At 46.6% G+C, this 22,537-nt stretch overlaps 1 protein-coding gene across 4 annotated transcripts in view; it reads right to left on the bottom strand.

Moving 5' to 3' along the window:
• The window catches only part of LOC120319577 (rho guanine nucleotide exchange factor 5-like), a 56,188-nt gene that overhangs the window by 29,228 nt on the left and 4,423 nt on the right, over window positions 1-22,537 (bottom strand). Inside the window, exon 1 of one of the 4 annotated variants that reach the window (XM_039368580.1) lies at window positions 18,971-19,405. The exons of 2 other annotated variants lie outside the window; for them this stretch is intronic. Coding sequence is in view for 1 of the 2 variants with exons in the window: in XM_039368577.1 (XP_039224511.1) it covers window positions 6,899-6,979 (81 nt within the window). In the remaining variant the exon portion in view is untranslated. Of the gene's footprint in view, window positions 1-6,898; window positions 7,375-18,970; window positions 19,406-22,537 lie in introns of those variants that run through there. One more of the 4 variants, XM_039368577.1, reaches the window with a different exon arrangement.

Consider the following 22,537-nt stretch of genomic DNA (forward strand, 5'->3'; position numbering starts at 1 on the left):
GCTGGTCTGGTAACAAAACATCTGCAAGCAAACAGCCAAGCTTAGAAAGGACTCCATTGTAAGGGCATTTTGACTTTTCCAACATTTTCCATTATTTCCTGGAAAGTCGACATCACAGGTCTCTGCCCTTTGCCAGGTTGAGAGTGTCCACGACACTGGAAAAACAACAATGCAAGAACTTTCTCAAGAAAGAGGACAGATGGAACAGAATAACAGAATAACACAGCTGGAAGGGGCCTTCTAATCCACCCTCTTTCTCAAGCAGGAGAATCTAGAACATTCCAGACAAGTGGCTGTCCAGTCTCTTCTTAAAAATCTCCAGGGATGGAGCACTCACAACTTCTGCTGATTAATTGTTCTTGCTGTCGGGAAATTTCTTTTTCATTCTAGGTTGTTTCTCTCCTTGATGAATTTGTCTCCATTGCTTCTTGTCCTGCCTTCAGAATAGGTTCACACACACACACACACACACACACACACACACACACACACTTGTTTTTTGTGGCAGCCACTTAAATATTGGAACACTGCTATCATGTCACCCTGTCCTTCATTCAATTAGACATAGCAATAGCACTTAGACTTATATGCCGCTTCACAGTGCTTTACAGCCCTCTCTAAACAGTTTACAAGGTTAGTCTGTCGCCATCAACCCGGTCCTCATTTTACCGACCTCAGAAGGACGGAAGGCTGAGTCAACCTTGAGCCAGTCAGGAACGAACTGCTGGCAGTGGGCAGAGTCAGCCTGCAATACTGCATTCTGATCGCTGTGCCACCACAGAGGGAGGGAGGGATGGAAGACTGAGGTAGGGAAGGAAGGAAGGAAGGAAGGAAGGAAGGAAGGAAGGAAGGAAGGGAAGGGAGGGAGGGAGGGAGGGAAGGGCAATAGTATGTAGACTTATATACACTGCTTCACAGTGTTTTACAGCCCTCTCTGAGCAGTTTACAGACACAACTATTGCCCCCCCCCAACAATCTGGGTCCTCCTTTTACTGACCTCGAAAGAACAGAAGGCTGAGTCAACCTTGAGCCGGTCAGGAACGAACTGCTGGCAGTGGGCAGAATTAGCCTGCAATGCTGCATTCTAACCCCTGCGCACCATGGCTCTTCCGTCTCAGTTCCTGCAACCGTTCTTCCCATGTTTTAGCCTCCAGCCCACTAATCATCTTTGTTGCTCTTCTCTCCACTCTTTCTAGCCTCTCCACCTCTTGAAGAACACCCTTCAATCAAACCTTTCCTTAGCTGCATGCATATGTGCGGACAGCCTGATTATAAACGGCTCTTGCAAACAATGAATTCTGACTTGAGCAAAGACGTTGCTCCTTCCGACATGACAGGAGGAGCCAGAGAGAGAGAGAGAGAGAGAGAGAGAGAGAGAGAGAAGGGAGTGGGGTTTTTGGACTGGAGGAGGAGGAGGAGGAGGAGGAGGAGGAGGAGGAGGAGGAGGAGGAGGAGGAGGAGGAGGAGGAGGAGGAGGAGGAGGAGGAGAAAGGACTGTGGGGTCCTCGATGCTCTCCGACCTTGGTGGTTTTCTTGTAGACGTTTCATGAGCCAAACTAGATAACATCATCAGTGCTAGAAGGGAGTAGGGATTGTGGAATGATGGTGGTGGTGGTGGTGTTGTTGTTGTTGGAGGAGGAGGAGGAGGTGGAGGAGGAGGAAGGACTGTGGGGTCCTTTGTGCTCTCCGTGCTTGATGGTTTTCCTGTAGACGTTGCATTACCCAAACTAGGTAACATCATCAGCTCTAGAGAGCATCAAGGACTCCCCATGGGACTTGATTAAACAGCAGAAATATAGTGATTATTGCTCTGATTTGTGCTGGTTACTATGTGGTCACAGTGCACACAATGTAGATAAACAACAGTAGCGTAGCAGAGTGGAAAACCAAGAGATCCAGAGTAGAGTCTACATACCTTCCCATTCTAAGCAGATTTTATAGAGATGGAATAACAGACTTGGAAGGGACCTTGGAGGTCTTCTAGTCCAAGCTTGAGCAGGAGACCTTATACCATTTCAGCCAAATGGCTGTCTACTCTCTTCTTAAAAGCTTCCAGTGATGGAGCACCCAGAACCTCTGAAGGCAAGCCATTCCACTGGTTAATTGTTCTCACTATCAGGAAGTTTCTCCTTAGTTCCAGGTTGCTTCTCTCCCTGGATAGTTTCCATCCATTCTTTCTCGTCTTGCCTTTTGGTCCTTTGGAGAATAGTTTGACCCCTTCATCTTTGTAGGAGCCCCTCAAATATTGGAAGACGGCTATCGTGTCCCTCTTTTCATGAGACTAGACATAGCCCATTATGTCATGGTTGTTGAGAAAACGTGTGTCAGAAGCATCACGATTAAAATAAGGCACACCATATGACATAACATTTAAAATATAAAACACAAAAATTAAAATATGTACAAATTAAACAGATCTTGCCCAGAAACTTGATCAGCCAACAATATCTTAGATCAAGGGTAGGCAACCTTGGTTCTTTTATGACTGGTGGACTTCAACTCCCAGAATTCCTGAGCCAGCATGGCTCAGCTTGAAAACCTCTCCCTTTCCCCTCAGCATGGCTGGCTCAGGAATTCTGGGAGTTGAAGTCCATGAGTCATAAAAGAACCCAAGTTCCCCACCCCTGCCCTATATCAGGGGTCCTCAACCTTGGCAACCTTAAGACTGGTGGACTTCAACTCCCAGAATTCCTGAGCCAGACACGCTGAGGGGAAAGGGAGAGGTTTCCAAGCTGAGCCATCCTGATTCAGGAATTCTGGGGGTTGAAGTCTACAAGTCATAAAAGAGCCAAGGTTGAGGACCCCTAATATAGGTGGGGAACCTTGGCTCTTTTATGACTCGTGGACTTCAACTCCCAGAATTCCTGAGCCAGCAAAGCTGAGCGAAAAGGGAGAGGTTTCCAAGCTGAGCCATGCTGGCTCAGGAATTCTGGGAGTTGAAGTCCACGAGTCATAAAAGAGCCAAGGTTGAGGACCCCTGTTGTAAAGGCATAATTCACCCACACTAAAGGCAAGAATCAAGAAATTAAGTGCCCGAGCTGGGTGATTTTACAACATACAAGGTTATTAGGAGTTACAAGATAATGCGTTGGGTTCAAAGAAACTGGTTCAGAAGGTCAGCCCCCACTATCTATTCCATTCCCCCAAAGTTGGAACCCAAATAATGCTTCCCCCCCCGTCTCCTTTAGGAGAAAGACAGAAGCTTTACACAGACTTTCACTAAATGGAAGTCTCAGGGGGAAAAAATCCAGTGGTTTTGCTCTGTCACCAGTGTGGCTTAAGGAACGAGGGCTTCCAGAGGATATCCATACTTCATGGATGAAAGAGAAATCCTTTCTGCCTGTAACTCTATAGGCACAACCTTAAAACTTTGATTGGGAAGGCCACTGAGCTGCACACAGGTCAGATGAGCCAAGAGGTCCTCCATAATACCAGTGTGATGTCAACAGGCTGAAGGGGAAACACGGATGCTCTAATGAATGGAAAACAAGTCAGGCAATCAGAGACCTTTCTATCCAGAGCTTTTCTGGTATCTGGTGGCTGGTCAGATATTTCCTAGAAGAGGGACAAGGATACTCTCTTCCAGAATTGGTCCCTACGACAAGAAGCTTTGGTTCTGGAAGTCAACAAGGTTCCTAGCTCCTGAAAATTGTTCCTGGAATTGGCCCGGTGCCCTCTTGAAACAGTCTACACTGGTGGCCATCACCACATCTGGGGGTCAATGAATTCACACTTCCTGAAGGTCACAGCTACAAGACCAGCTCTTACACCGTCCTCACCATCCCAGTCCATCTCCCAACAAATTGGCATCAGTTTCTGCTGACCTCAACATGCCGAGAACAAGCTGCGTGAGGAAGCACCCCAGATGCTGCTAAAGCAGTTCTTCCTTTTACTGGAACCTCGTTGTAGGACACGTCAACAGGTCATTCCGGATCCAAATGCCATGACAGTGGAGAAAAATTCCCTAGGTGCACATTTTCTACCCTGCGTACATTATTTTATGCATTAATTCCTGGCTGAATGCCAGGCAAGCCAATGGCCTCCATTGAGTGGAGCTCTTTAAAAGGGGACTCTGAGGAAGGATGGGAGAAAGGTGGTCTGCTGAAGCCAAAATGCAGAAATGTCAGCAGAAAAAGAGCCGGGTCTCCTGCGTATTAGGGAAAAGTGATGGAGCAAAGAGAGTTGAGGAAACCAGTGGGTGAAACATTTGTTTCCTGTCAAATTTCCTGGGCAGGCTTTGTCCTTTTCCTCCTTTCCTTACAAGGCCTGTGACTTTTACTGACAGGCCTTCTGCTCTTCTGAAAAGCCAGGAGCATCTGCGTGGGGTGCCACCAACATTGGGATGGCCACACGATCAAAGCCTCGCTCCCTAGAGATAGAGATAGAGGTAGGTAGGTAGGTAGGTGGGTGGGTGGGTGGGTGGACGGATGGATGGATGGAGTGGGTAGGTGGGTGGATGGATGGGTAGATGGATGGATGATGAGATAGATAGATAGATAGATAGATAGATAGATAGATAGATAGATAGATAGATAGATAGATAGATAGATAGATAGACAGACAGACAGACACGGACGGACGGATGGAGTGGGTAGGTGGGTGGATGGGTAGATGGATGGATGATGAGATAGATAGATAGATAGATAGATAGATAGATAGATAGATAGATAGATAGATAGATAGACAGACAGACAGACAGACACGGACGGACGGATGGAGTGGGTAGGTGGGTGGATGGGTAGATGGATGGATGATGAGATAGATAGATGATAGAGATAGACAGACAGACAGACAGTGCCCCACTCTGCACCAGCTATAGTTTCCGAATGCCCTTCAAGGGTCGCCCTATGTATAGAGTGCATTGCAGTAGTCCAGTCATGAGATGACTAGAGTCTGGGTGACTGAGTCAGTGTTGGAGTCAGAGAAATCACTTAGGCATGCAATGGGCCAGAGATCCAAAGGAAGCCCCCTGCCCAAATCGCAATGGGAGACACCAGATTGAGAAGCCTGTACCTGTTTCAGGGACCCTCGTCCTGGGGCATCGTGACCTCCATTCACCCCAGCTGGAGATGGATTTGGTCTGCAAAGTCAATCACCTGGTAGGTCTTTCCTTCCTTCTCTCAGTCCTTCCTTCCTTCCCTCCTTCCTTCCTTCCCTCCCTCAGGTTACTGCAGGAGGCTGGAAAAAGATGCAGCTGCTTTAAACAGCTAAACGCATTAAATGCTTGTTAAAGAAGTCACATCTTCAGGCTTGTACAGAAGTATACCAAAGACAGCCTTCCTTCCTTCCTTCCTTCCTTCCTTCCTTCCTTCCTTCCTTCCTTCCTTCCTTCCTTCCTTCCTTCCTTCCTTCCTTCCTTCCTTCCTTCTCTCCCTCCCTGCTAGGGTTGCAATAGCTCTTCAAGGTGGAACACAGGCATAATAATGCACTTCCAGTCAGGCCAGACAATATGGATAGATACATTATTTCCTCACATCCCCCTGAAGGGTTTAAAGCAAGAGTGGGCTCCCATTGGGGGCTGTGCTGAGTTCTGTGGAACCATTTAGAGGCTGAGGGTCTGGGGCCACGATGCCCTGGACAACCGTTCTCAGAGAAGAAGGACATGTTGAGACCTACAATCAGAAACCTTGCTGTCAAGAGAATTTCCGCGGTCGGGGCCACAGAGACGTTGACCAAGACGGAAGTGCAGACCCACCCACAGAGCACCTCCAGACCCATCTCCTGAAAAAAGGGGGGCTTTTAAACAACTAAACTTTGCCCTGAACTGGAGTCTGCAGCTCAAGAGGGATATGTGTTCACTCAACCGCTGTGCAAAGGCTCAAGGATACAGACACAAGGGGACCTCCAGGGTGAGATCTTACGAAAGCAAGCAGCCTTCTTGCCTAATTTGATAGCTCAAATGGGTTCATGCTTTGTAGCCGTGGGTAAGTGGGTGGGTGCATACGCTCACACGCCCACACACACACAAACACACACACACCGATGGAGTCTTGGGCAATGCCTGTAGATATTGTCAGATGTAGGCTTGCTGGAATACAAGTACAAGTCCAAAATGGAAGAGGGTCTACAGGGTTTTCAGGACCTTATCCTGCCCATTCACACAGGGCCAGATTCAATTTTGCCCTCTACAAAAATGGTCCTTGGGCAACCAGGGACCAGTCACTTTCAGCTTCAATGATCTCTCAAGGGTCATAGAATTAGCGAACTCCCTGGTACATCAACACAATTATCAATTGAGGGGGAAAACACCAGGTCTGGATGGAGTCTCCTCAGCTGAGCCATAACAATGTGGTTGTCTTGCCCATATCTAGGAGCCGCCTCAATGAAAAGGGGGTCAGCCTATTCTCCAAAGCCCCTGAAGGCAGGACAAGAAGCAACAGATGGAAACTAATCAAGGGGAGAAGCAACTTAGAACTAAGGAGAAACTTCCTGACAGGGAGAACAATTAACCAGTGGAACAACCTGCCTCCAGAAGTTGTGGGCGCTCCATCAGTGGAGATTTTCAAGATTGGACAGCCATTTGTCCGGAATGGGGTTGAACTAGAAGACCTCCAAAGTCCCTTCCCACTCTGTTCTTCTGTTAGTCATTGTTTAGTGATGTAGACACATTCTTCTCATGTGTGACTTGCTTTGCTGGACCAGCCAAAGAGCCTTCAAGACAGGCCTTTGTGTCTGCACCAACAGCCAAGTAGAAAAACCATAAAGATCCTAGACTTCCTTTGTTATTGTTACCCATCCTTGGGGGACTACCCAGTCCGTGCTGCCCGACTGGGGAAGCTCCACCAGAAGGACAGCGACCTTCCATGGATAACCCAGTGAGCAAGTTAAACTCCTGTGTAAATGCAAGTTGACTGAGCAAGCAAAGTCTCCATCTGAGAAATATAAAAAGGCACGTTACCTTTCTTGGCTTTCTGAGATAGCGTTGGACTCTCTCCTTGCTTCCTTTGTATCCCATTTGTTCTGATCCAGGAACACGCATATGCCACGCACACAAAGAGGAGGACTACCTCCCCCCCCTCCGCCTCTGCGGGCAGCCCCTAAGCCCAAGTCGGGTGGCCGGGCCTGCCTTGGTGGGACCTTCTTCCATCTCTTTCCTCGCGTGGGGAAAGAGCAGAAGACGGTAGGGGTGACCGAGCTGGTTCTGGCGGGCGAGATATTAGGAAAAGCTGTTCCGAGGGCAGACAGCAGTTTCAACAGCCAGCAGGATGTCCCAAAGCCATTGTTGTTGTGAGTTCTCTCCCCCCCCCTGCTTCCTGGACCACAACAGGAGGACTGTGCAGTCAAAGGAATCCAACCCCGTTTGCTGAAAGCCACTTCTTCACTCTGCCTGAACGGAAGTCAGCACATTGAGCAATTTCTGAAGATTTAGTCTAAACACACACACACACCCCATACCAGTGACTAAGTGAAGCTAAAAGCAAATGTCCTGTTTAATTAGAGTTTGTTCCCTATACGGGTGCACGCACACACATACAGGCGCACAAGCCCTGTCAGGAAGTTTCATCATACTTGGTCTAACATTAGAAGCTGCAGAAAGCAGAGGAGGAGCTGAACAGAGAGTTTTTTAGACAGCTATTCTGACTATCTGAAGGTCTTTTGGGGGCAATATCCCACCAAAATTAGAAAGGGATACTGTCCTTGTTAGCCAGCAGACTGAGCATCTTTTGCAAATGCCAGGTAATCCTTGACTTATGACCAGTGGTGGGATTCAAATAGGTGAACCACCGGTTCTCTGCATGGATGCCGCTTCCGGAAGTCCATTATGGGCCTGGACAACCCAAAATTAGCTACCGGTTCTGCTGAACGGGTGCGAACCGGCTGAATCCCACCCCTGCTGACGACCCCAGCCGATCCCAAAATGTCCACTTGTTGAGTGAGTTTTGCTTCATTTTACGACCTTCCTTGCCACAGTTCTGAAGTGGATCACTGCAGCTGGTAAATTAGTAACGTGCAACGTTAAGTGAACGTGGCTTCCCCCGTTGACTTTGCTGGTCAGAAAGTCGCAAAACGGGGATCGCGTGACCTTGGGGGGCCCTGCAACCGTCGTAAACATGAGTCAGTTGCCAAACATCTGAATTTCGATCTGGTGAAGCCATAAGTGTGGAAAAAACAAAGAGGGGTCAGCTTTAAGAAAAGGGAGAACTTTGTGCAAGGCCATAACAATTTTCTGCCTCTGTTGGATGTTGGATGTTCTGCCTCTGATGCTACCAGCCTTATTGGGTATGCCAGACAGAACATGCTACCCCCCCCCAAAAAAAGCTAATTCTTTCTTGGCTGCCAAAACACAGGATGCCCCTATGCCAGCTGTTTTTCCCTCCAAACCCTCCATGTTTGGTGGCTCCTTAAGTGCATATTCAATAAACAACTGAACAACAATCTCCGTCAATAGGTAGCAATATAGAAAGCAGATAGGGTGAGGCCGAGACTGTGATCTCCAACAGGAGAACAACAGAAATACAATAGCTGGGATGGTTTTTGTGTGTGTGTGCGTGTGTGTGTTTAATATTAAATATTTGTATGACGTATGGTTTGTGCCAGTGAGCATTTGTAAAGGTATGTGTGTGTCTCTTGCGAGCATGCTGATATATCTGAGTAAGAACAGAGGCATACTTTGGAGATATTGTGGGTTCAGCTCCAGACCACCGCAGCAAAGTGAATTTTGCAATAAAGTGAATCACACAAATTGCTCCGTTTCCCAATGCAAATAAAAATTACGCTTGTGCTATATTATCGTTATTAAGTGTGCAAGAGCATTGTGCCTAAAAGGACAACGTACAGACCTCAATGAAAAGTGATTTTTTGTGAAAAGAAGTGCTAATCGTCATCTGAAAAAGAAATAAATAGATAGATAGATCATGAAAGAGAGACCTAAGGAGAACTTTCCTGACAGTGAGAATAATTAATCAGTGAGAACGACTTTCCTCCAGAAGTTGTGGATGCTCTAATACTACGTGTTTTTAAGAAGAGATTGGACAGCCATTTGTTCGGAATTGTATAGCATCTTCTGTCATGGGCAGGGGATGGACTAGAGGACCTCCAAGGTCCCTTCCAACTATATTGTTCTATGTTCAGTACGGCAAAGTAGAAAAATCCTTGCTTTGGGGGAATCAGGACAATTAAAGGTCAGGGTGGAGATGTAGACACACTCCATTGGCCTTCAAGCTGCCCTCAGATGCAATGCATAAAGGTTTAACTCTGGGGTCTTCAAACATGGCCCTTTGATGACTTGTGGACTTCAACTCCCAGAATGCCTGGCTGAGGAATTCTGGGAGTTGAAGTCCACGAGTCATCAAAGGGCCAAGTTTGAAGACCCCTGGTTTAATTCATCTGAGAGGCAGCAGCGTCCCTTTTTAATTTCTAAGAATTTTGCTGCCCCATTGGATGAGTTAAATTTTTATTCATTGCATCTGAGAACAGCTTCATACAGCCTATCAGCTGATTAATTCACTGGCTTTTTTTTTTCCTAGCCACTGCCTGTATAAACATGTTGGCCAGTTCTCAGAAACAAATGCACTACTAGATTTTTTAATGGAAAAAAAAAAAAAAAGGAATCATGGCCTGAAGCTTTCACTGGCATTGAGTTAATCAGGTCATTAAAGTCCCAGCTTGTTTAGCAAACTGGTTTGGAATTCTAGGCTGGAGCCCTTTACAGCAGTGGTTCTCAACCTTTTTAATGCCGCGACCCCCAACCGGTCGTAAGTCGAGGACTACTCAACCGGTCGTAAGTCGAGGACTACTCAACTGGTGCAGCACCGTTTGCAGAATGGCGGGCTCAGCAGGGCAGAGACAGCCTGGACAATTCCTATTGGCTTTTGAAAGCCAATAGAATTAGACTCTATTCAAAAGCCAATAGAATAAAAGGGAGGAGCACAGCTAAGGAAAAGGGGGGAAAAATGGCGGACTGCGTTGTTTGGCGACCCCTGTGAAATGGTCGTTCGACCCCAAATGGGGTCCCGACCCACAGGTTGAGAACCACTGATCTAGAGGAATATTTGTTTGGTCAAGGAAAAACAGTTAGTTGAATTATTTGTCTCCTTAAGGCCCAGGGGTCTTTCTAAAAGAGTGTTTCTAAAAACTAGTGTGAACTTCTCTTTTTTTCTAGTGGGGCAAGAAGCAATCCACACAAAAGGAAAACCATATTGTGTGTGAGGATTACGAAAGAAAAGACACGGCTTTAGTAAATTATAAATTATAAAGGTGCGAACCTGGTTTAACGAGTACTTAGTCGGCATAAATGCAAACTGCAGATTGTATTGATTCCTTTTCCTGCAACCTCAGAAGCTGAATGGCAGGAAGCCTTGCCTCCCCCCCCCCCGTTTTATGGTTATAAATAAAATAACAGGGGAGGGAGGGAGGGGAGGGGTTAGCACAAGGGTGCAAGTCTCTGTGGTTGTGAAATCTGCCCGGGTGTAAGGAAAGACTCTCTAAAAAGCCAATGCGGTCCTTGGCTGCCTCAACGGGGATGGCATATGGATGATCTGAAGGAATAATACTGCTTGAACACAGCGCTCTCTCTAACAAAATGAAATTCAGTGGTGAAAATGTAAGAGTCTACATTTAGGCAAGAAAAACCAAATGCACAGATACCGTATAGGGGGTACCTGGCTCAATAGTAGCAACTGTGAGAGGGACCTCGGAGTCCTAGTGGACGATCCCTTAAATAGGAGCCAGCCGTGTGCTGCAGCTGCCAAAAAGGCCAACACAGTGCTGGGCTGCATGAACAGAGGGAGAGAATCAAGATCAGGTGAAGTGTTAATACCACTTTACAACACCTTGGTAAAGCCACACTTGGAATACTGCAGCCAGTTTTGGTCACCACAATGTAAAAAAGATGTTGAGACTCTAGAAAGAGTACAGAGAAGAGCAACAGAGGTGATGAGGGGACTGGAGACTAAAGCATATAAGGAACGGCTGCTGGAATTGGGTATGTCTAGTTTAATGAAGAGAAGGATGAGGGGGGACATGATAGTGGCCTTCCAGCATCTCAGGGGCTGCCATAAAGAAGAGGGAGTCAAGCTATTCTCCAAATCCCCTGAAGGCAGGACAAGAAGCAACGGGTGGAAACTGATCCAGGAGAGAAGCAACCTGGAACTAAGGAGGAATTTCCTGACAGTTAGAACAATTAACCAGTGGAACAACCTGCCTCCAGAAGCGGTGAATGCTCCAACACTGGAAGTTTTTAAGAAGAGACTGGACAGCCATTTGTCTGAAATGGTATAGGGTTTCCTGCCTGAGCAGGGGGTTGGACTAGAAGACCTCCATGGTCCCTTCCAACTCTGTTGTTCTGTTCTGCTTATATTGCACCAGTGAGGCTCTTCTTGGAATACTATCTTCAGTTCTGATCACCGCAATAGAAGAAAGAGGCTGAGTCCCTAGAACAGTGTTTCTCAGCCTTGACAATTTTAAGGCATGTGGACTTCAACTCCCAGAATTCCACAGCCAGCAATGCTGGCTGTGGAATTCTGGGAGTTGAAGTCCACATGCCTTAAAATTGTCAAGGTTGAGAAACACTGCCCTAGAAAGAGTGCAGAGAGGAGCATCAGAGATGATCAGGGGTCTGGGACTTGAAGTCCACGAGTCATAAAAGAGCCAAGGTTGCCTATCCCTGGAAGGGAAGTAGGTATGTTTAGCCTAACAAAGAGAAGAATTAAGGGAGACGTGATCGTCCAGTACTTGAAGGTCTGTCAAGAAGAGGGAATGAACTGCTTCTCCAAAGCACCTGAGGGCAAAGGATGGAAGTCAGTCAACGGGAAATCCCAATGAGAAATAAGGAGGAATTTGCTCATCGTGAGAACAATCCATCAATAGGAAGATAGCCTCCTGGAGCTGTGGGTGCTTCATCGCTGGAGGCTTTTAAGAAAAGATTAGATAGGATCCAGTCTGGATGAATTCCCGGGACCAGAGGTTTAGCCCTCTGAGCTTTTAGATTTGTGCTGAAGCCCATCCTCAAGGAACTTCTCTCCCATCAGACTCTGCATTTTGGGCTATTCTATGTGTAGTATGTATGTGGTGCCTGGGTATATTGTGGCTTTTTAGTTGTTGATTGGGGGTGCCAGTGCTTTCGTTTGTGAAAGATCGGACAGTCAAATGGCTGTAAGAGTTCTCCTCAAAAATTGCAACGGTGGAATTAAGCGTGGCTCAAGAGAACAGCGGAGAATAAAAATCTGAGTTGTTGTTGTTGTTAGTTGCGAAGTTGTGTCTGACCCATTGTGACCCCATGGACGACGTTCCTCCAGGCCTTCCTGTCCTCTACCATCTTCTGGAGTCCATTGAAGCTTACGCCTCCTGCTTCAGTGACTCCCTCCAGCCACCTCCTTCTCTGTCGTCCCCTTCTTCTCTTGCCCTCCATCTTTCCCAGGATTAGGCCCTTCTCCAGTGAGTCCTTCCTTCTCATTAGGTGGCCAAAGTCCTTGAGTTTCAACTTCAGGATCTGGCCTTCTAAGGAGCAGTCGGGGTTGATTTCCTCCAGGACTGACCGGTTTGATCGCCTTGCAGTCCAGGGGACTCGCAGGAATCTTCTCCAGCACCATAGTTCAAAGGCCTCCATTCTTTTGCGCTCAGCCTTTCTTATGGTCCAGCTTTCACAGCCATACATTGCAACTGGGAAAACCATGGCCTTGACTATATGGACTTTGGTTGGCAGGGTGACGTCTCTGCTTTTTAGAAATTCACTTTAGTAAAGCTCAGCTGCACAGGTTGGTGAACTCCAGACTGAACAAATCAGCAAATGATATTTTGGTCAGTTCCTTTACGTACCTAAAATCAGTGATTTTTAATACTGAAGCACTGATTGATTGTAAAATTATACATTCATCCACTGACTAATTGCACTACTGCTTTTTCCAGAGGGGTGGGGGGGGGAAACGTGTAACTGCAGCCCTCTGGTGACAGCATTGAGTTATGGCAGGCTTTAAAACTCCATTTAAGAAATATTCAGAGAATCTCAGAAAAATAAAATTCATCTAATTTTATATTTTTTTCTGAAATAGCTCACAGAAATTCGTCCAGAAATGCATTTCAGCCATGCAGGCACCAGCTCTCATTCCCCCAGATGTAGCGATAAAACTGCCCGCAAAAAATTCCTTTTTTTTCCCCTGCCTTTTGAGTCAGCGTTGAATCCCGACCATTGCCTGGACAAGTCCATGCAGAATTGTTGCCAAGGGTTTGGAAGTAACTTTGCCCTTATCTCCTTCTTCCTGGGGCAGGGACTAAATGACTGGTCCAAGGTCACCAAGTTGGCTTTGCGCCTAAGGCGGGACTAGAATTCGCAATCTCCTGATTTCTAGCATGACATCAAACTGTCATTAAGTCAAGGAAATGGAAGGATCAAGGTTAGGAAGTTGTAGGAACACCTAGTAGGAAAAAAAAAACCAGGGAAACCTCAGAGGTTAAGGCAGAGGAAGTATCTCTCTGGGCTACTCCCTACTGGTCCTCAAATAAATAGAGGAAGTTCTTGCCTTATATCCATTTATTTCTTCATGCCTTCTTTCCTTGCCTTCAGAAGCTGTGGGTGCTCCATCTCTGGAGGTGTTTAAGAAGAGACTGGACAGCCACTTATTTGAAATTGGTATAGGGTCTCCTGCTTGAGCAGGAGTTGGACTAGATGACCTCCAATGTCCCTTCCAGCTCTGCTCTGCTCTACTCTACTCTACTCTACTCCACTCCACTCCACTCTCCACTCCACTCCACTCCACTCTCCACTCCACTCTCCACTCCACTCCACTCTCCACTCTCCACTTCACTCCACTCTCCACTCCACTCTCCACTTCACTCCACTCCACTCCACTCTCCACTCCACTCTTCACTCCACTCTCCACTCCACTCCACTCTCCACTCTCCACTCTCCACTTCACTCCACTCTCCACTCCACTCCACTCTCCACTTCACTCCACTCTCCACTCCACTCTTCACTCCACTCCACTCTCCACTCCACTCTCCACTCCACTCCACTCTCCACTCCACTCCACTCTCCACTCCACTCCACTCTCCACTTCACTCCACTCTCCACTCCACTCTCCACTCCACTCCACTCCACTCTCCACTCCACTCCACTCTACTCCACTCCACTCTACTCTACTCTACTCTACTCTATTCTACTCCACTCCACTCCACTCCACTCCACTCTATTCTCTCCAAACATCCCTGTTGAACTGATGGATTCGAAGACAATTAACTTCCTCCAAACTCCAGATAGTCCTCAATTTATGACCACAATTGGAATGAGAATTTTCATTTCATTTCTTCCAGCTCTATTCTAATAGATTTACTGACCACTTGAAAAAAAGTGATTTATGATGGTATTCACACCTGCAGCATCCCCATGGTCAGGTGATCAACATTTGGGTGCTTGGAAACTGCGTGTACTTATGTCAGTTGCACTGTCCCTGGGTCACGTGATCACCATTTGTAACTTTTCCCAGCTGGCTTCCGACAAGCGCAGTCAATGGGGGAACGCCAGACTCATTTGACAACCGCACAGTTCGCTTTAACAACCCGCAGTGATTCACTTAACAACTGGGGCAAAACGGTCGTAAAATGGAGCAAGACTCCACTTAGACACTGCCCGGCTTAGCTATGGAAATCTGTAAGTCAAGCAGCACCTGCCGTAACATTTTAAAAATCTGAATTGCATAAGGTCTGAATTGCTCTTTCCCATGAAGTAATACTTCTCCGGTGTTGTTGTTTCATTTCAGTTTGTTTCTGTTGCAGGCAACAGCCAATGTTATCTGTGTGGTAATTTGTACAACGCCCACTTCAAAAGACACTAGGAGGCTGGCAACGTCCACGGGATAAAAGCCACAACAATCAACGCACAAACGGATACGATAAAGCCAAACCTGCCGAATCTGGAACAGCATCAAAGGCAGCCCAGGAAGGGAGGGAAGTGGGAGGGCCGCCCTCAAGAACAGCGGCACCATTGCGACGGCCATTTTGACTTTTTTGACCACACTCTGTGGACACCCCTAAAGATGAACACCCCACTGATCCCTTTCCTTTTCATCTCACCTCTTAGGCCCTGGAGAAGATGTTCAGGAAGGATGGAATCTCAGTGGGAGAAAATGTCTGTTCTTAGAGGCTGAGTTAAAAGGGCTTTTGTGTACAGGAAGCACGTTAGGCAACTGAACTACTTCCGCATGACTTGCCTTCGTAGAATTCTGAGGACCCGGTGGCAGGATAAGATACCAGACACAGATGTCCTCTCCAGAGCAGGTCTATCATCAGTTTACACTCTGTTGAGGAAAGCCCAGATGCGCTGGGCAGGCCATGTTGTAAGGATGCCAGATCATCGCATCCCTAAACAGCTCTTCTATGGTGAGCTGTCTCAAGGAAAGCGATCACACGGGGGACAAAAGAAGCGATACAAAGACACGTTGAAAGCTTCTCTTAAGTCCCTGGATATTAACACCATTTCTTGGGAACTTCTGGTGCAGGATCGACCGACATGGCGCACCTTGGTGTACCAGGGCTGCCAGACATATGAACACAAAAGGACAATCTTGGCACAAGAGAAGCGAGCACTCCGCAAAGCCAGAGCTGCAAATGCTGAAGTAACAGTGTCTACACTTCTTTGTTCAGTATGTGGCAGAACATTCCGTGCTAACATCGGTCTTATTAGCCACCTACGGACACATCGTTGATGGCCCATAACACACAAGATGTCAAGGTCTTCATCGAAATCGATGGACAAACAACAAAAGGGCTTTGCAGATGAATGCACCAACAACTTGAATTCAGACTGGAAAACTATGGGCCATCGGTGCCACAAGCACACGGTCACTTTCATGCTAGTCAACCTGTTCCTTATTCAGTGGCCAGGGTGGTATAGTTTATCTAAGGTACTGTCAGAAGCAGCTCCTCACCCCATCGGACATACTTGACTAAACACAAGTTGACAAGGGAATGAATCATTGTGGCTAGGAGTTCCTGGCCCAAGAAGGTCCAGAACTGGCACACCAGGCCAAGCTGGGTACAATAATAGCCCTTCTTTCTGGCCGTGGCTTCCACTTGCTCTTGAGGCAGGAGATGAGACTTCAGGAGGATTCTTGGGTCCCAGATCTTCTCTCCTGTTTGAAATGAATCCATCTGGGTTTCAATTTAAGCCTTCTTCACCCTATCCCAAGGGTCTTCAAACTTGGCCCTTTGATGACTGGTGGACTTCAACTCCCAGAATTCTTCAGTCATAAATTAGCTGAACCGGTGGCAGCACCACACAAGCCTGAGCGAGAGAGGGCTGGAGCTGCAGGGCTGTCAGGGCTCAGTGGAAGCGTCAGGATCAGCGCCAGGCTCCAGCTGGAGCTCGGTGCTGATCCTGGCGCTTCCGCTGAGCCCAGAAGAAGCTCCAATCAGCTGGAATGCTGCAGCCTCTCCAGGGTCTTTTGATTTACATTCAGATGCTTGGCAACTGATTCATATTTATGACCATCACAGTGTCCCAAGGTCATGTGAAGTGACCAAAACCTGCTGCAACCACCCAGGGAATAAAAACTACACACACCCCACCCCACCCCCGCTGCCAATCCTCAACAGAAATGCTCACAACAATGAAAACCTCAAACAGGAGGAAGAGCACCGCCAGGCGGGCAGGCAGGTGTCTTGCTTGGCTATGCCTTTGGGGGCACTTTTTTCAGTGCCATTGTAACTTCAAACAGTCACTAAGTGAACTGTGGTAAGTCGAGGACTACCTGTACTTTACAACTCTTTTTTTTTGGTCATCACCTTGCTAGGCGATTGGTGGTACTCAGATATTGCCATATCCTAAAAGTGGTACAATGGGTGAAAAGGTTGAAAAGCCCTGGACTAGATGACCTCCAAGGTCCCTTCCAACTCTGCTCTATTGTAAGTCCCATTCCCTGAAAACTGAAGTTCATTCTCCGTTAATAAGTTTTGAAAGTTGGAATATAGAATAGCTACGGAAAGCCCATTTGGCACAATGGTCCAAAGCATTTAGAGCAGTGGTTCTCAATCTGTGGGTCGGGACCCCATTTGGGGTCGAACGACCATTTCACGGGGGTCGCCAAACAACGCAGTCCGCCATTTTTTTCCCCCCTTTCCTTAGCTGTGCTACTCCCTTTTATTCTATTGGCTTTTGAAAGCCAATAGAATAGACTCTCTTGAACAGAGTCTAATTCTATTGGCTTTCCAAAGCCAATAGGAATTGTCCAGGCTGTCTCTGCCCTGCTGAGCCCGCCAAAAGTCCCATTCTGCAAATGGTGCTGCACCAGTTGAGTAGTCCTCGACTTACGACCGGTTGGGGGGTCGGGCATTAAAAAGGTTGAGAACCACTGATTTAGAGGCTGGCAGAGGGCAAGTTCCAGTTTTTGCCTTAGGCATGAAGGCCAGGGGCCAGCCCCTTTCTCAGCTACCAGAAAACCATTTCCAAAGAACGCTGACAACACACACCTTCTCCACAACAGCAAGGAGAAACCCCCATTCAGTCGCTGAAAATCACTACCTGCCCTGTAACTTTAGGCTGGAGGAAGCCTTTTCTTTTTAATTTATTACGTTGACCTCAAGCAGAGGCGAATGTTTTCAAGGCTGCAGTCAACAGAAATGAGTTTTTAAACTCTACCGCAACGTGAACAGAGAAAAGGAAATGAGATTTAAAGAGTAGTTTTGTGCGCGTTTGCTGTGTAGAAACTTCCTGGAACATCCCACTTTAAACAAGGATACAGAATTTCCGGCTTATTCTTGCAGCTGAAATAAATCCATAACAATTCCCCATACCGGTTTGGCTGATGGCTGGTAGGACGTGTCATTTAGCCGTACCGGTACGGCCACCAAATCTCCACCCTTGATTTTAGAGAACAAGGAAACTGCACTTAAGCCATAAATTATTTCAGATCCTGAGATGGGAATTTTCTCTTAGAAATAGTCCAACGGGTGACTTACAACTGTAATTGAGCTCAAAATTTATGTTGCTAAGTGAGACATTTGTTAAGTGAGTTTTCTCCGTTTTACGGCTTGTCTTGCCACCATTATTATTATTATTATTATTATTATTATTATTACTACTACTACTACTACTACTACTACTACTACTACTACTACTACTACTATTATTATAGATACATGTGGGTGGTGGTCGTATCCTGCCCTGGGATGAGATGGAAGGGACCTTGGAGGTCATCTAGTCCAGCCCCCTGCTCAGAAAGGAAACCCTATACCATTTCAGGCAAATGGCTGTCCAGTCTCTTCTTAAAAACTTCGTGTTGGAGCATTCACAACTTCTGGAGGCAGGTTGTTCCACTGGTTAATTGTTGTAACTATCAGGAAATTTCTCTAGATCTTCCCTGTGGCTTCCAGATCACTTCTGCATCCAAACATAGAATAGAATAGAATAGAATAGAATAGAATAGAATAGAATAGAATAGAATAGAATAGAATTAGAACTGGAGGGGACCTTGGAGGTCTTCCAGTCCAGCCCCCTGCTCAAGCAGGAGAACCTATATCGTCCCAGACAGGTGAATGTCCTCTATGCTTGCTTCTTGACTCCAGTTTTAGGCTAGTTGCAGTGGAGTTCAGAAAAAAAAATCTACACGGGGCAGTTCTATGACCGAAACCTCCTCTTTTTAGGCATCTCAAACATGATAGGCACCTAAAACGGGCGGTAGGCTTCAGTTAGATGGTCACAGCAGCCATCTTGATTAAATCAAATGACCAATGCTTGAGGGAGCTTGGGAGGTCTTGCCTACCACAGAGAAGGATTAAAGGGGACATAATAACTATCTTTCAGGACTTGAGAGGCTGTCACAGAATTGACCTCTTCTCCAAAGCACCAGAGAGCAGGACAAGAAACAAAGGGTAGAAGCGTCTTAAGGAGACACTCAACCTAGAAGTAAGGAGAAATGTCCTAACCGTGAGAATTAATTAATGGAGTAGTTTGTCTCCAGAAGTTGTGGGTGTTCCATCACTGGAGCTTTTCAAAAACAGACTGGACAACCCTTTGACCAGGATGGTATAAGGTTCCTACCTTGAACAGGAGGTTGGTCTGGAAGACCTCTGAGGTGCCTCCCAGCCCTATCTGAGTTATTTATTTATCCTGCAGTCCTCCAAAGTCTTCTACACCATTCCTTCCCAACAACCTAAACGAAAAAGAAAGGCATTTATTTTTGATGCCTAATGAGGTTCAGATCGAGTGACTGTGTCCCACATTTGTGCACCGCCCACAAATGTAGGACGAGTTTAAAACTAGCTTTGCTGGTTGGGTTCATCCCTCTAATTAAGCTATTTTCAGCGTCTCACGGACTCAGCAATGCGGTTGTGTGCTTCCGACTCCATTTATTTACATAAAGTCACACTTGGCAATTGTGGGACAATCTTTTTTTCCCCCATAGGCAACTGGAAGCCTCACGATTAGTAAAACAAGAGAAAAGCTAAACGTACAACTTTGTGCTTCGGTTTAGGGGGAAAAAAACACACCAGAATATGGGGGGGGGACTTTTGTCTTGCACATTTAAAGGTGTTTTTTTTTAACACATTACAGAGTTCGGTCCGTCCGTTCTCAGGAATTTTGGTGCATCAGGTTGACTTGCCATCACCCCAAATTAGATTCTATTTTACTTGCATTTTGTTTGGGAGGAAAAGGTATCCATAAAAAAGGAACCATATTCTTGTAAACTGGCCAGACTAGCCCCCCGCCCCCCAGTGAGATGGGTGGCAAATAAATTTAACAAATACATAAATAAACAATAAAGGCTGCAGAATCCTCTTAAGGGATCTCACACACACAAACACACACACACACACACACACACACACAGAGAGAGAGAGAGAGAGTGAGAGAGAGAGAGAGAGAGAGAGAGTATTATTACCGCTTTATAAAAACCCTGGTGAGGCCACACCTGGAATACTGCAGCCACTTTTGGTCACCATATCACAAAAAAGATGTTGAGATCTTGGAAAAAATTCAGAGAAGAGCAACTAAGAGGATCCAAAGCCTGGAGACTAAAATATATGAAGAACGGCTGTGGGACTTGAGTTTGGCTAGTCTAGAGAAAAGAAGAAACAGGCTTTATAGTTTATTGTGTTTTATTAAACCTAGATGAAATGCTAATTTATATTGCTAGTCCATGTATGATAAGCCATCTGCTGAATAAATAAATAGTAGTCTGATGTACTGCGGAAAATGCATAAGAAGTGATTGCCTTCCTGAAAAAAGCAACATGGGCCTTTAAAAAGTCATTTTTTTTTAGAGGAGGACAAAGACCTGATTGACTGAAGCTCTGGTGCTTTTCAAGTAATCAAGGACAAGGGTGTGGCCTCTGTGTTGGGTGTGGGTGTGGGTGTATGTATCAGAGTGGGAAAAACTCTAACAGCAAACCTTGCAATCAACTGACAATTGCCCATTTAAGATTCAGCTGGAGCCTCAGCAACTTTGTGGACCTGGTTTTCTCTTTGGGTAGCTGCTTACTCTAACTCAAGAGTCACACCGCTGGAGGAAGTTGTACACAAGTAGCCCTCAACGTACAGCCACAATTGATCCCAACATCTATGTTGCTAAGTGAGACCTTTGTTAAGTGAGTTTTGCCCCCATTTTACCCCTTTTCTTGCCATTGTTGTTAAGTGAACCCCTGCAGTTGTTAAAATAGTAATAAGGTGTCAGATAAGAAGGGGAGGCAACAGAGAACCAACTATTCTACGTAGGAAACAGCCTGAGTTTTGTTCCCCAGCTTAACCCAAACAGCTTCCACCTTCATTAACCTGCGTGAAAAGGCCTTTTCTTTTGGGGGAGGACTTGAAGGGGCCTGCTATCCTGCCCCTCGGCCTGCAGATCCTCCTGACCAGTTGGCCAAGAGTCATCTTGGCCATGCCATCATCTTGCACTGGGTGACACCGTGGCCTGTCTGTCGCACTCTTTGCTCTTGTCCCGGGCAGCTGCTGTAACCCCCTTCTTCTCCCAAAACGGTGTGGGGGTAGAGAGCTGTAAAGGAGGAACTCTTCATGCTGGCATTCCAGGGGAGGCTGTGTGTGTGTGTGTGTGTGTGTGTGTGTGTGTGTGTGTGTGTGTGTGAGAGAGAGAGAGAGAGAGAGAGAGGGAAAGCCCCATCCAGCCTTGGACTTGCAGCTGCTTTGGTTCCATCAAGGGAAGCACCAGGTGCTCCCTTCCAAATGTGGTAGCCAAGACACCTGTGGGCCTCTCCTTCCATTCTCTTTGACTGGCAGAGCCTTCCTGAGGGCTCTCTCTCAGCTGTGGCATCCTGGGCGCTGGAGGAAACTATGCACAGAGGATAACCACAAGTCCACCCTGACTGTACACCGCTGTTGGGCAACTTTCAGTCGGCTTTCCAAGGTGGCTGTCGGCATGTAGGGTTAAGAAGCTTTGAAACGAATCGTAAGGAAAATGGAGAGCCTCATACAAGCAAAGCGTCGCTCTGCTTTCCACAGGTAGCTGGCCTTTTTGCAGGTTGCTGCGGGAGGCTGGGGAAAGATGCAGCTGCTTTAAAGAGCTAGATGCATTAAATGCTTGTTAAAGAAGTCACATCTTCAGGCTTGTACAGAGGTATATCAAAGACAGTCTTCCTTCCTTCCTTCCTTCCTTCCTTCCTTCCTTCCTTCCTTCCTTCCATCCATCCATCCTTCCTTCCTAAGTAACTCAAGGCAGAGAGAAAGAGAGAGAGAGAGAGAGAGAGAGAGAGAGAGAGAAAGAGAGGAGAAAGAAAGAGAAATAAAAAGAAAGAGAAAGAGGAGAGAGAAAGAGAGTGAGAGAGAAAGAGGGAGAGAGAGAGCTAACCATCTTTCATGTCTAAGGCAGGACTAGAACTCAGTCTCCTGGTTTCTTTAGTGAAGATCGCAAAAGGGGATCACGTGACCCCAAGACACTGCGACAGTCGTAAATATGAGTCAGTTGCCAAGTGTCCAAATTTGGATCATGTGACCCTGGGGATGCTGCAATGCTCATAATGCACTTTTTCCAGTGCCGTTGTAGTTTCAAACTGTCACTAAACAAACTCTTATTTAATTGAGGACTACCTATCATGGTTTACGAGGTTCACACCAGAAACTAGGCCGACCAGAACGTGCAACGGTACAGCATTGATTGCAGTCTAAAGCCAAAATTGCCATCTTGGTGTCACCCAAGACAATGGGGTGAGGGCAGGCAAAGGACATAACACACAACAAAGCTCGACACCCTGCAAGCGTCGTGGATTATGTCCTGTGCACCGCGATGTTATGATGTATCTCATCTCGTTGTGGCTTCTTTCAGATGTTTAAGCCCCAGGGCTTCCTGCAAACTTGCTTTCCTCAGCCAAAAGTTTGAAATGCAAGCAGAAGCTGCTGAGCAACTTACACGGTAGTGGTTCTGCGTGAATGAATAAGAGCATTCTTGCAACTACTCTGAGGGAGATGCCACTCGTCCTCAGATTATGTCTCAGCTCTTCTGACCTGCAGCTGTTCAGTTAGTAACACAGCTGTTAAGAGAATCTGGCTTGAAGGTCGCAAAGGTCCAGGGCAACCGTCATAAATTTGAATCAATTGTCAAGCGCCGGATTTTGATCCTGTGACCATGGGGATCTACGATGTTTGTAAGTGCAAAAAA

Source organism: Crotalus tigris, unplaced genomic scaffold (genome assembly GCF_016545835.1).
Source record: "Crotalus tigris isolate CLP2741 ecotype Arizona unplaced genomic scaffold, ASM1654583v1 scf7180000020842.166937, whole genome shotgun sequence".
Classification (NCBI taxonomy): Eukaryota; Metazoa; Chordata; class Lepidosauria; order Squamata; family Viperidae; genus Crotalus; species Crotalus tigris.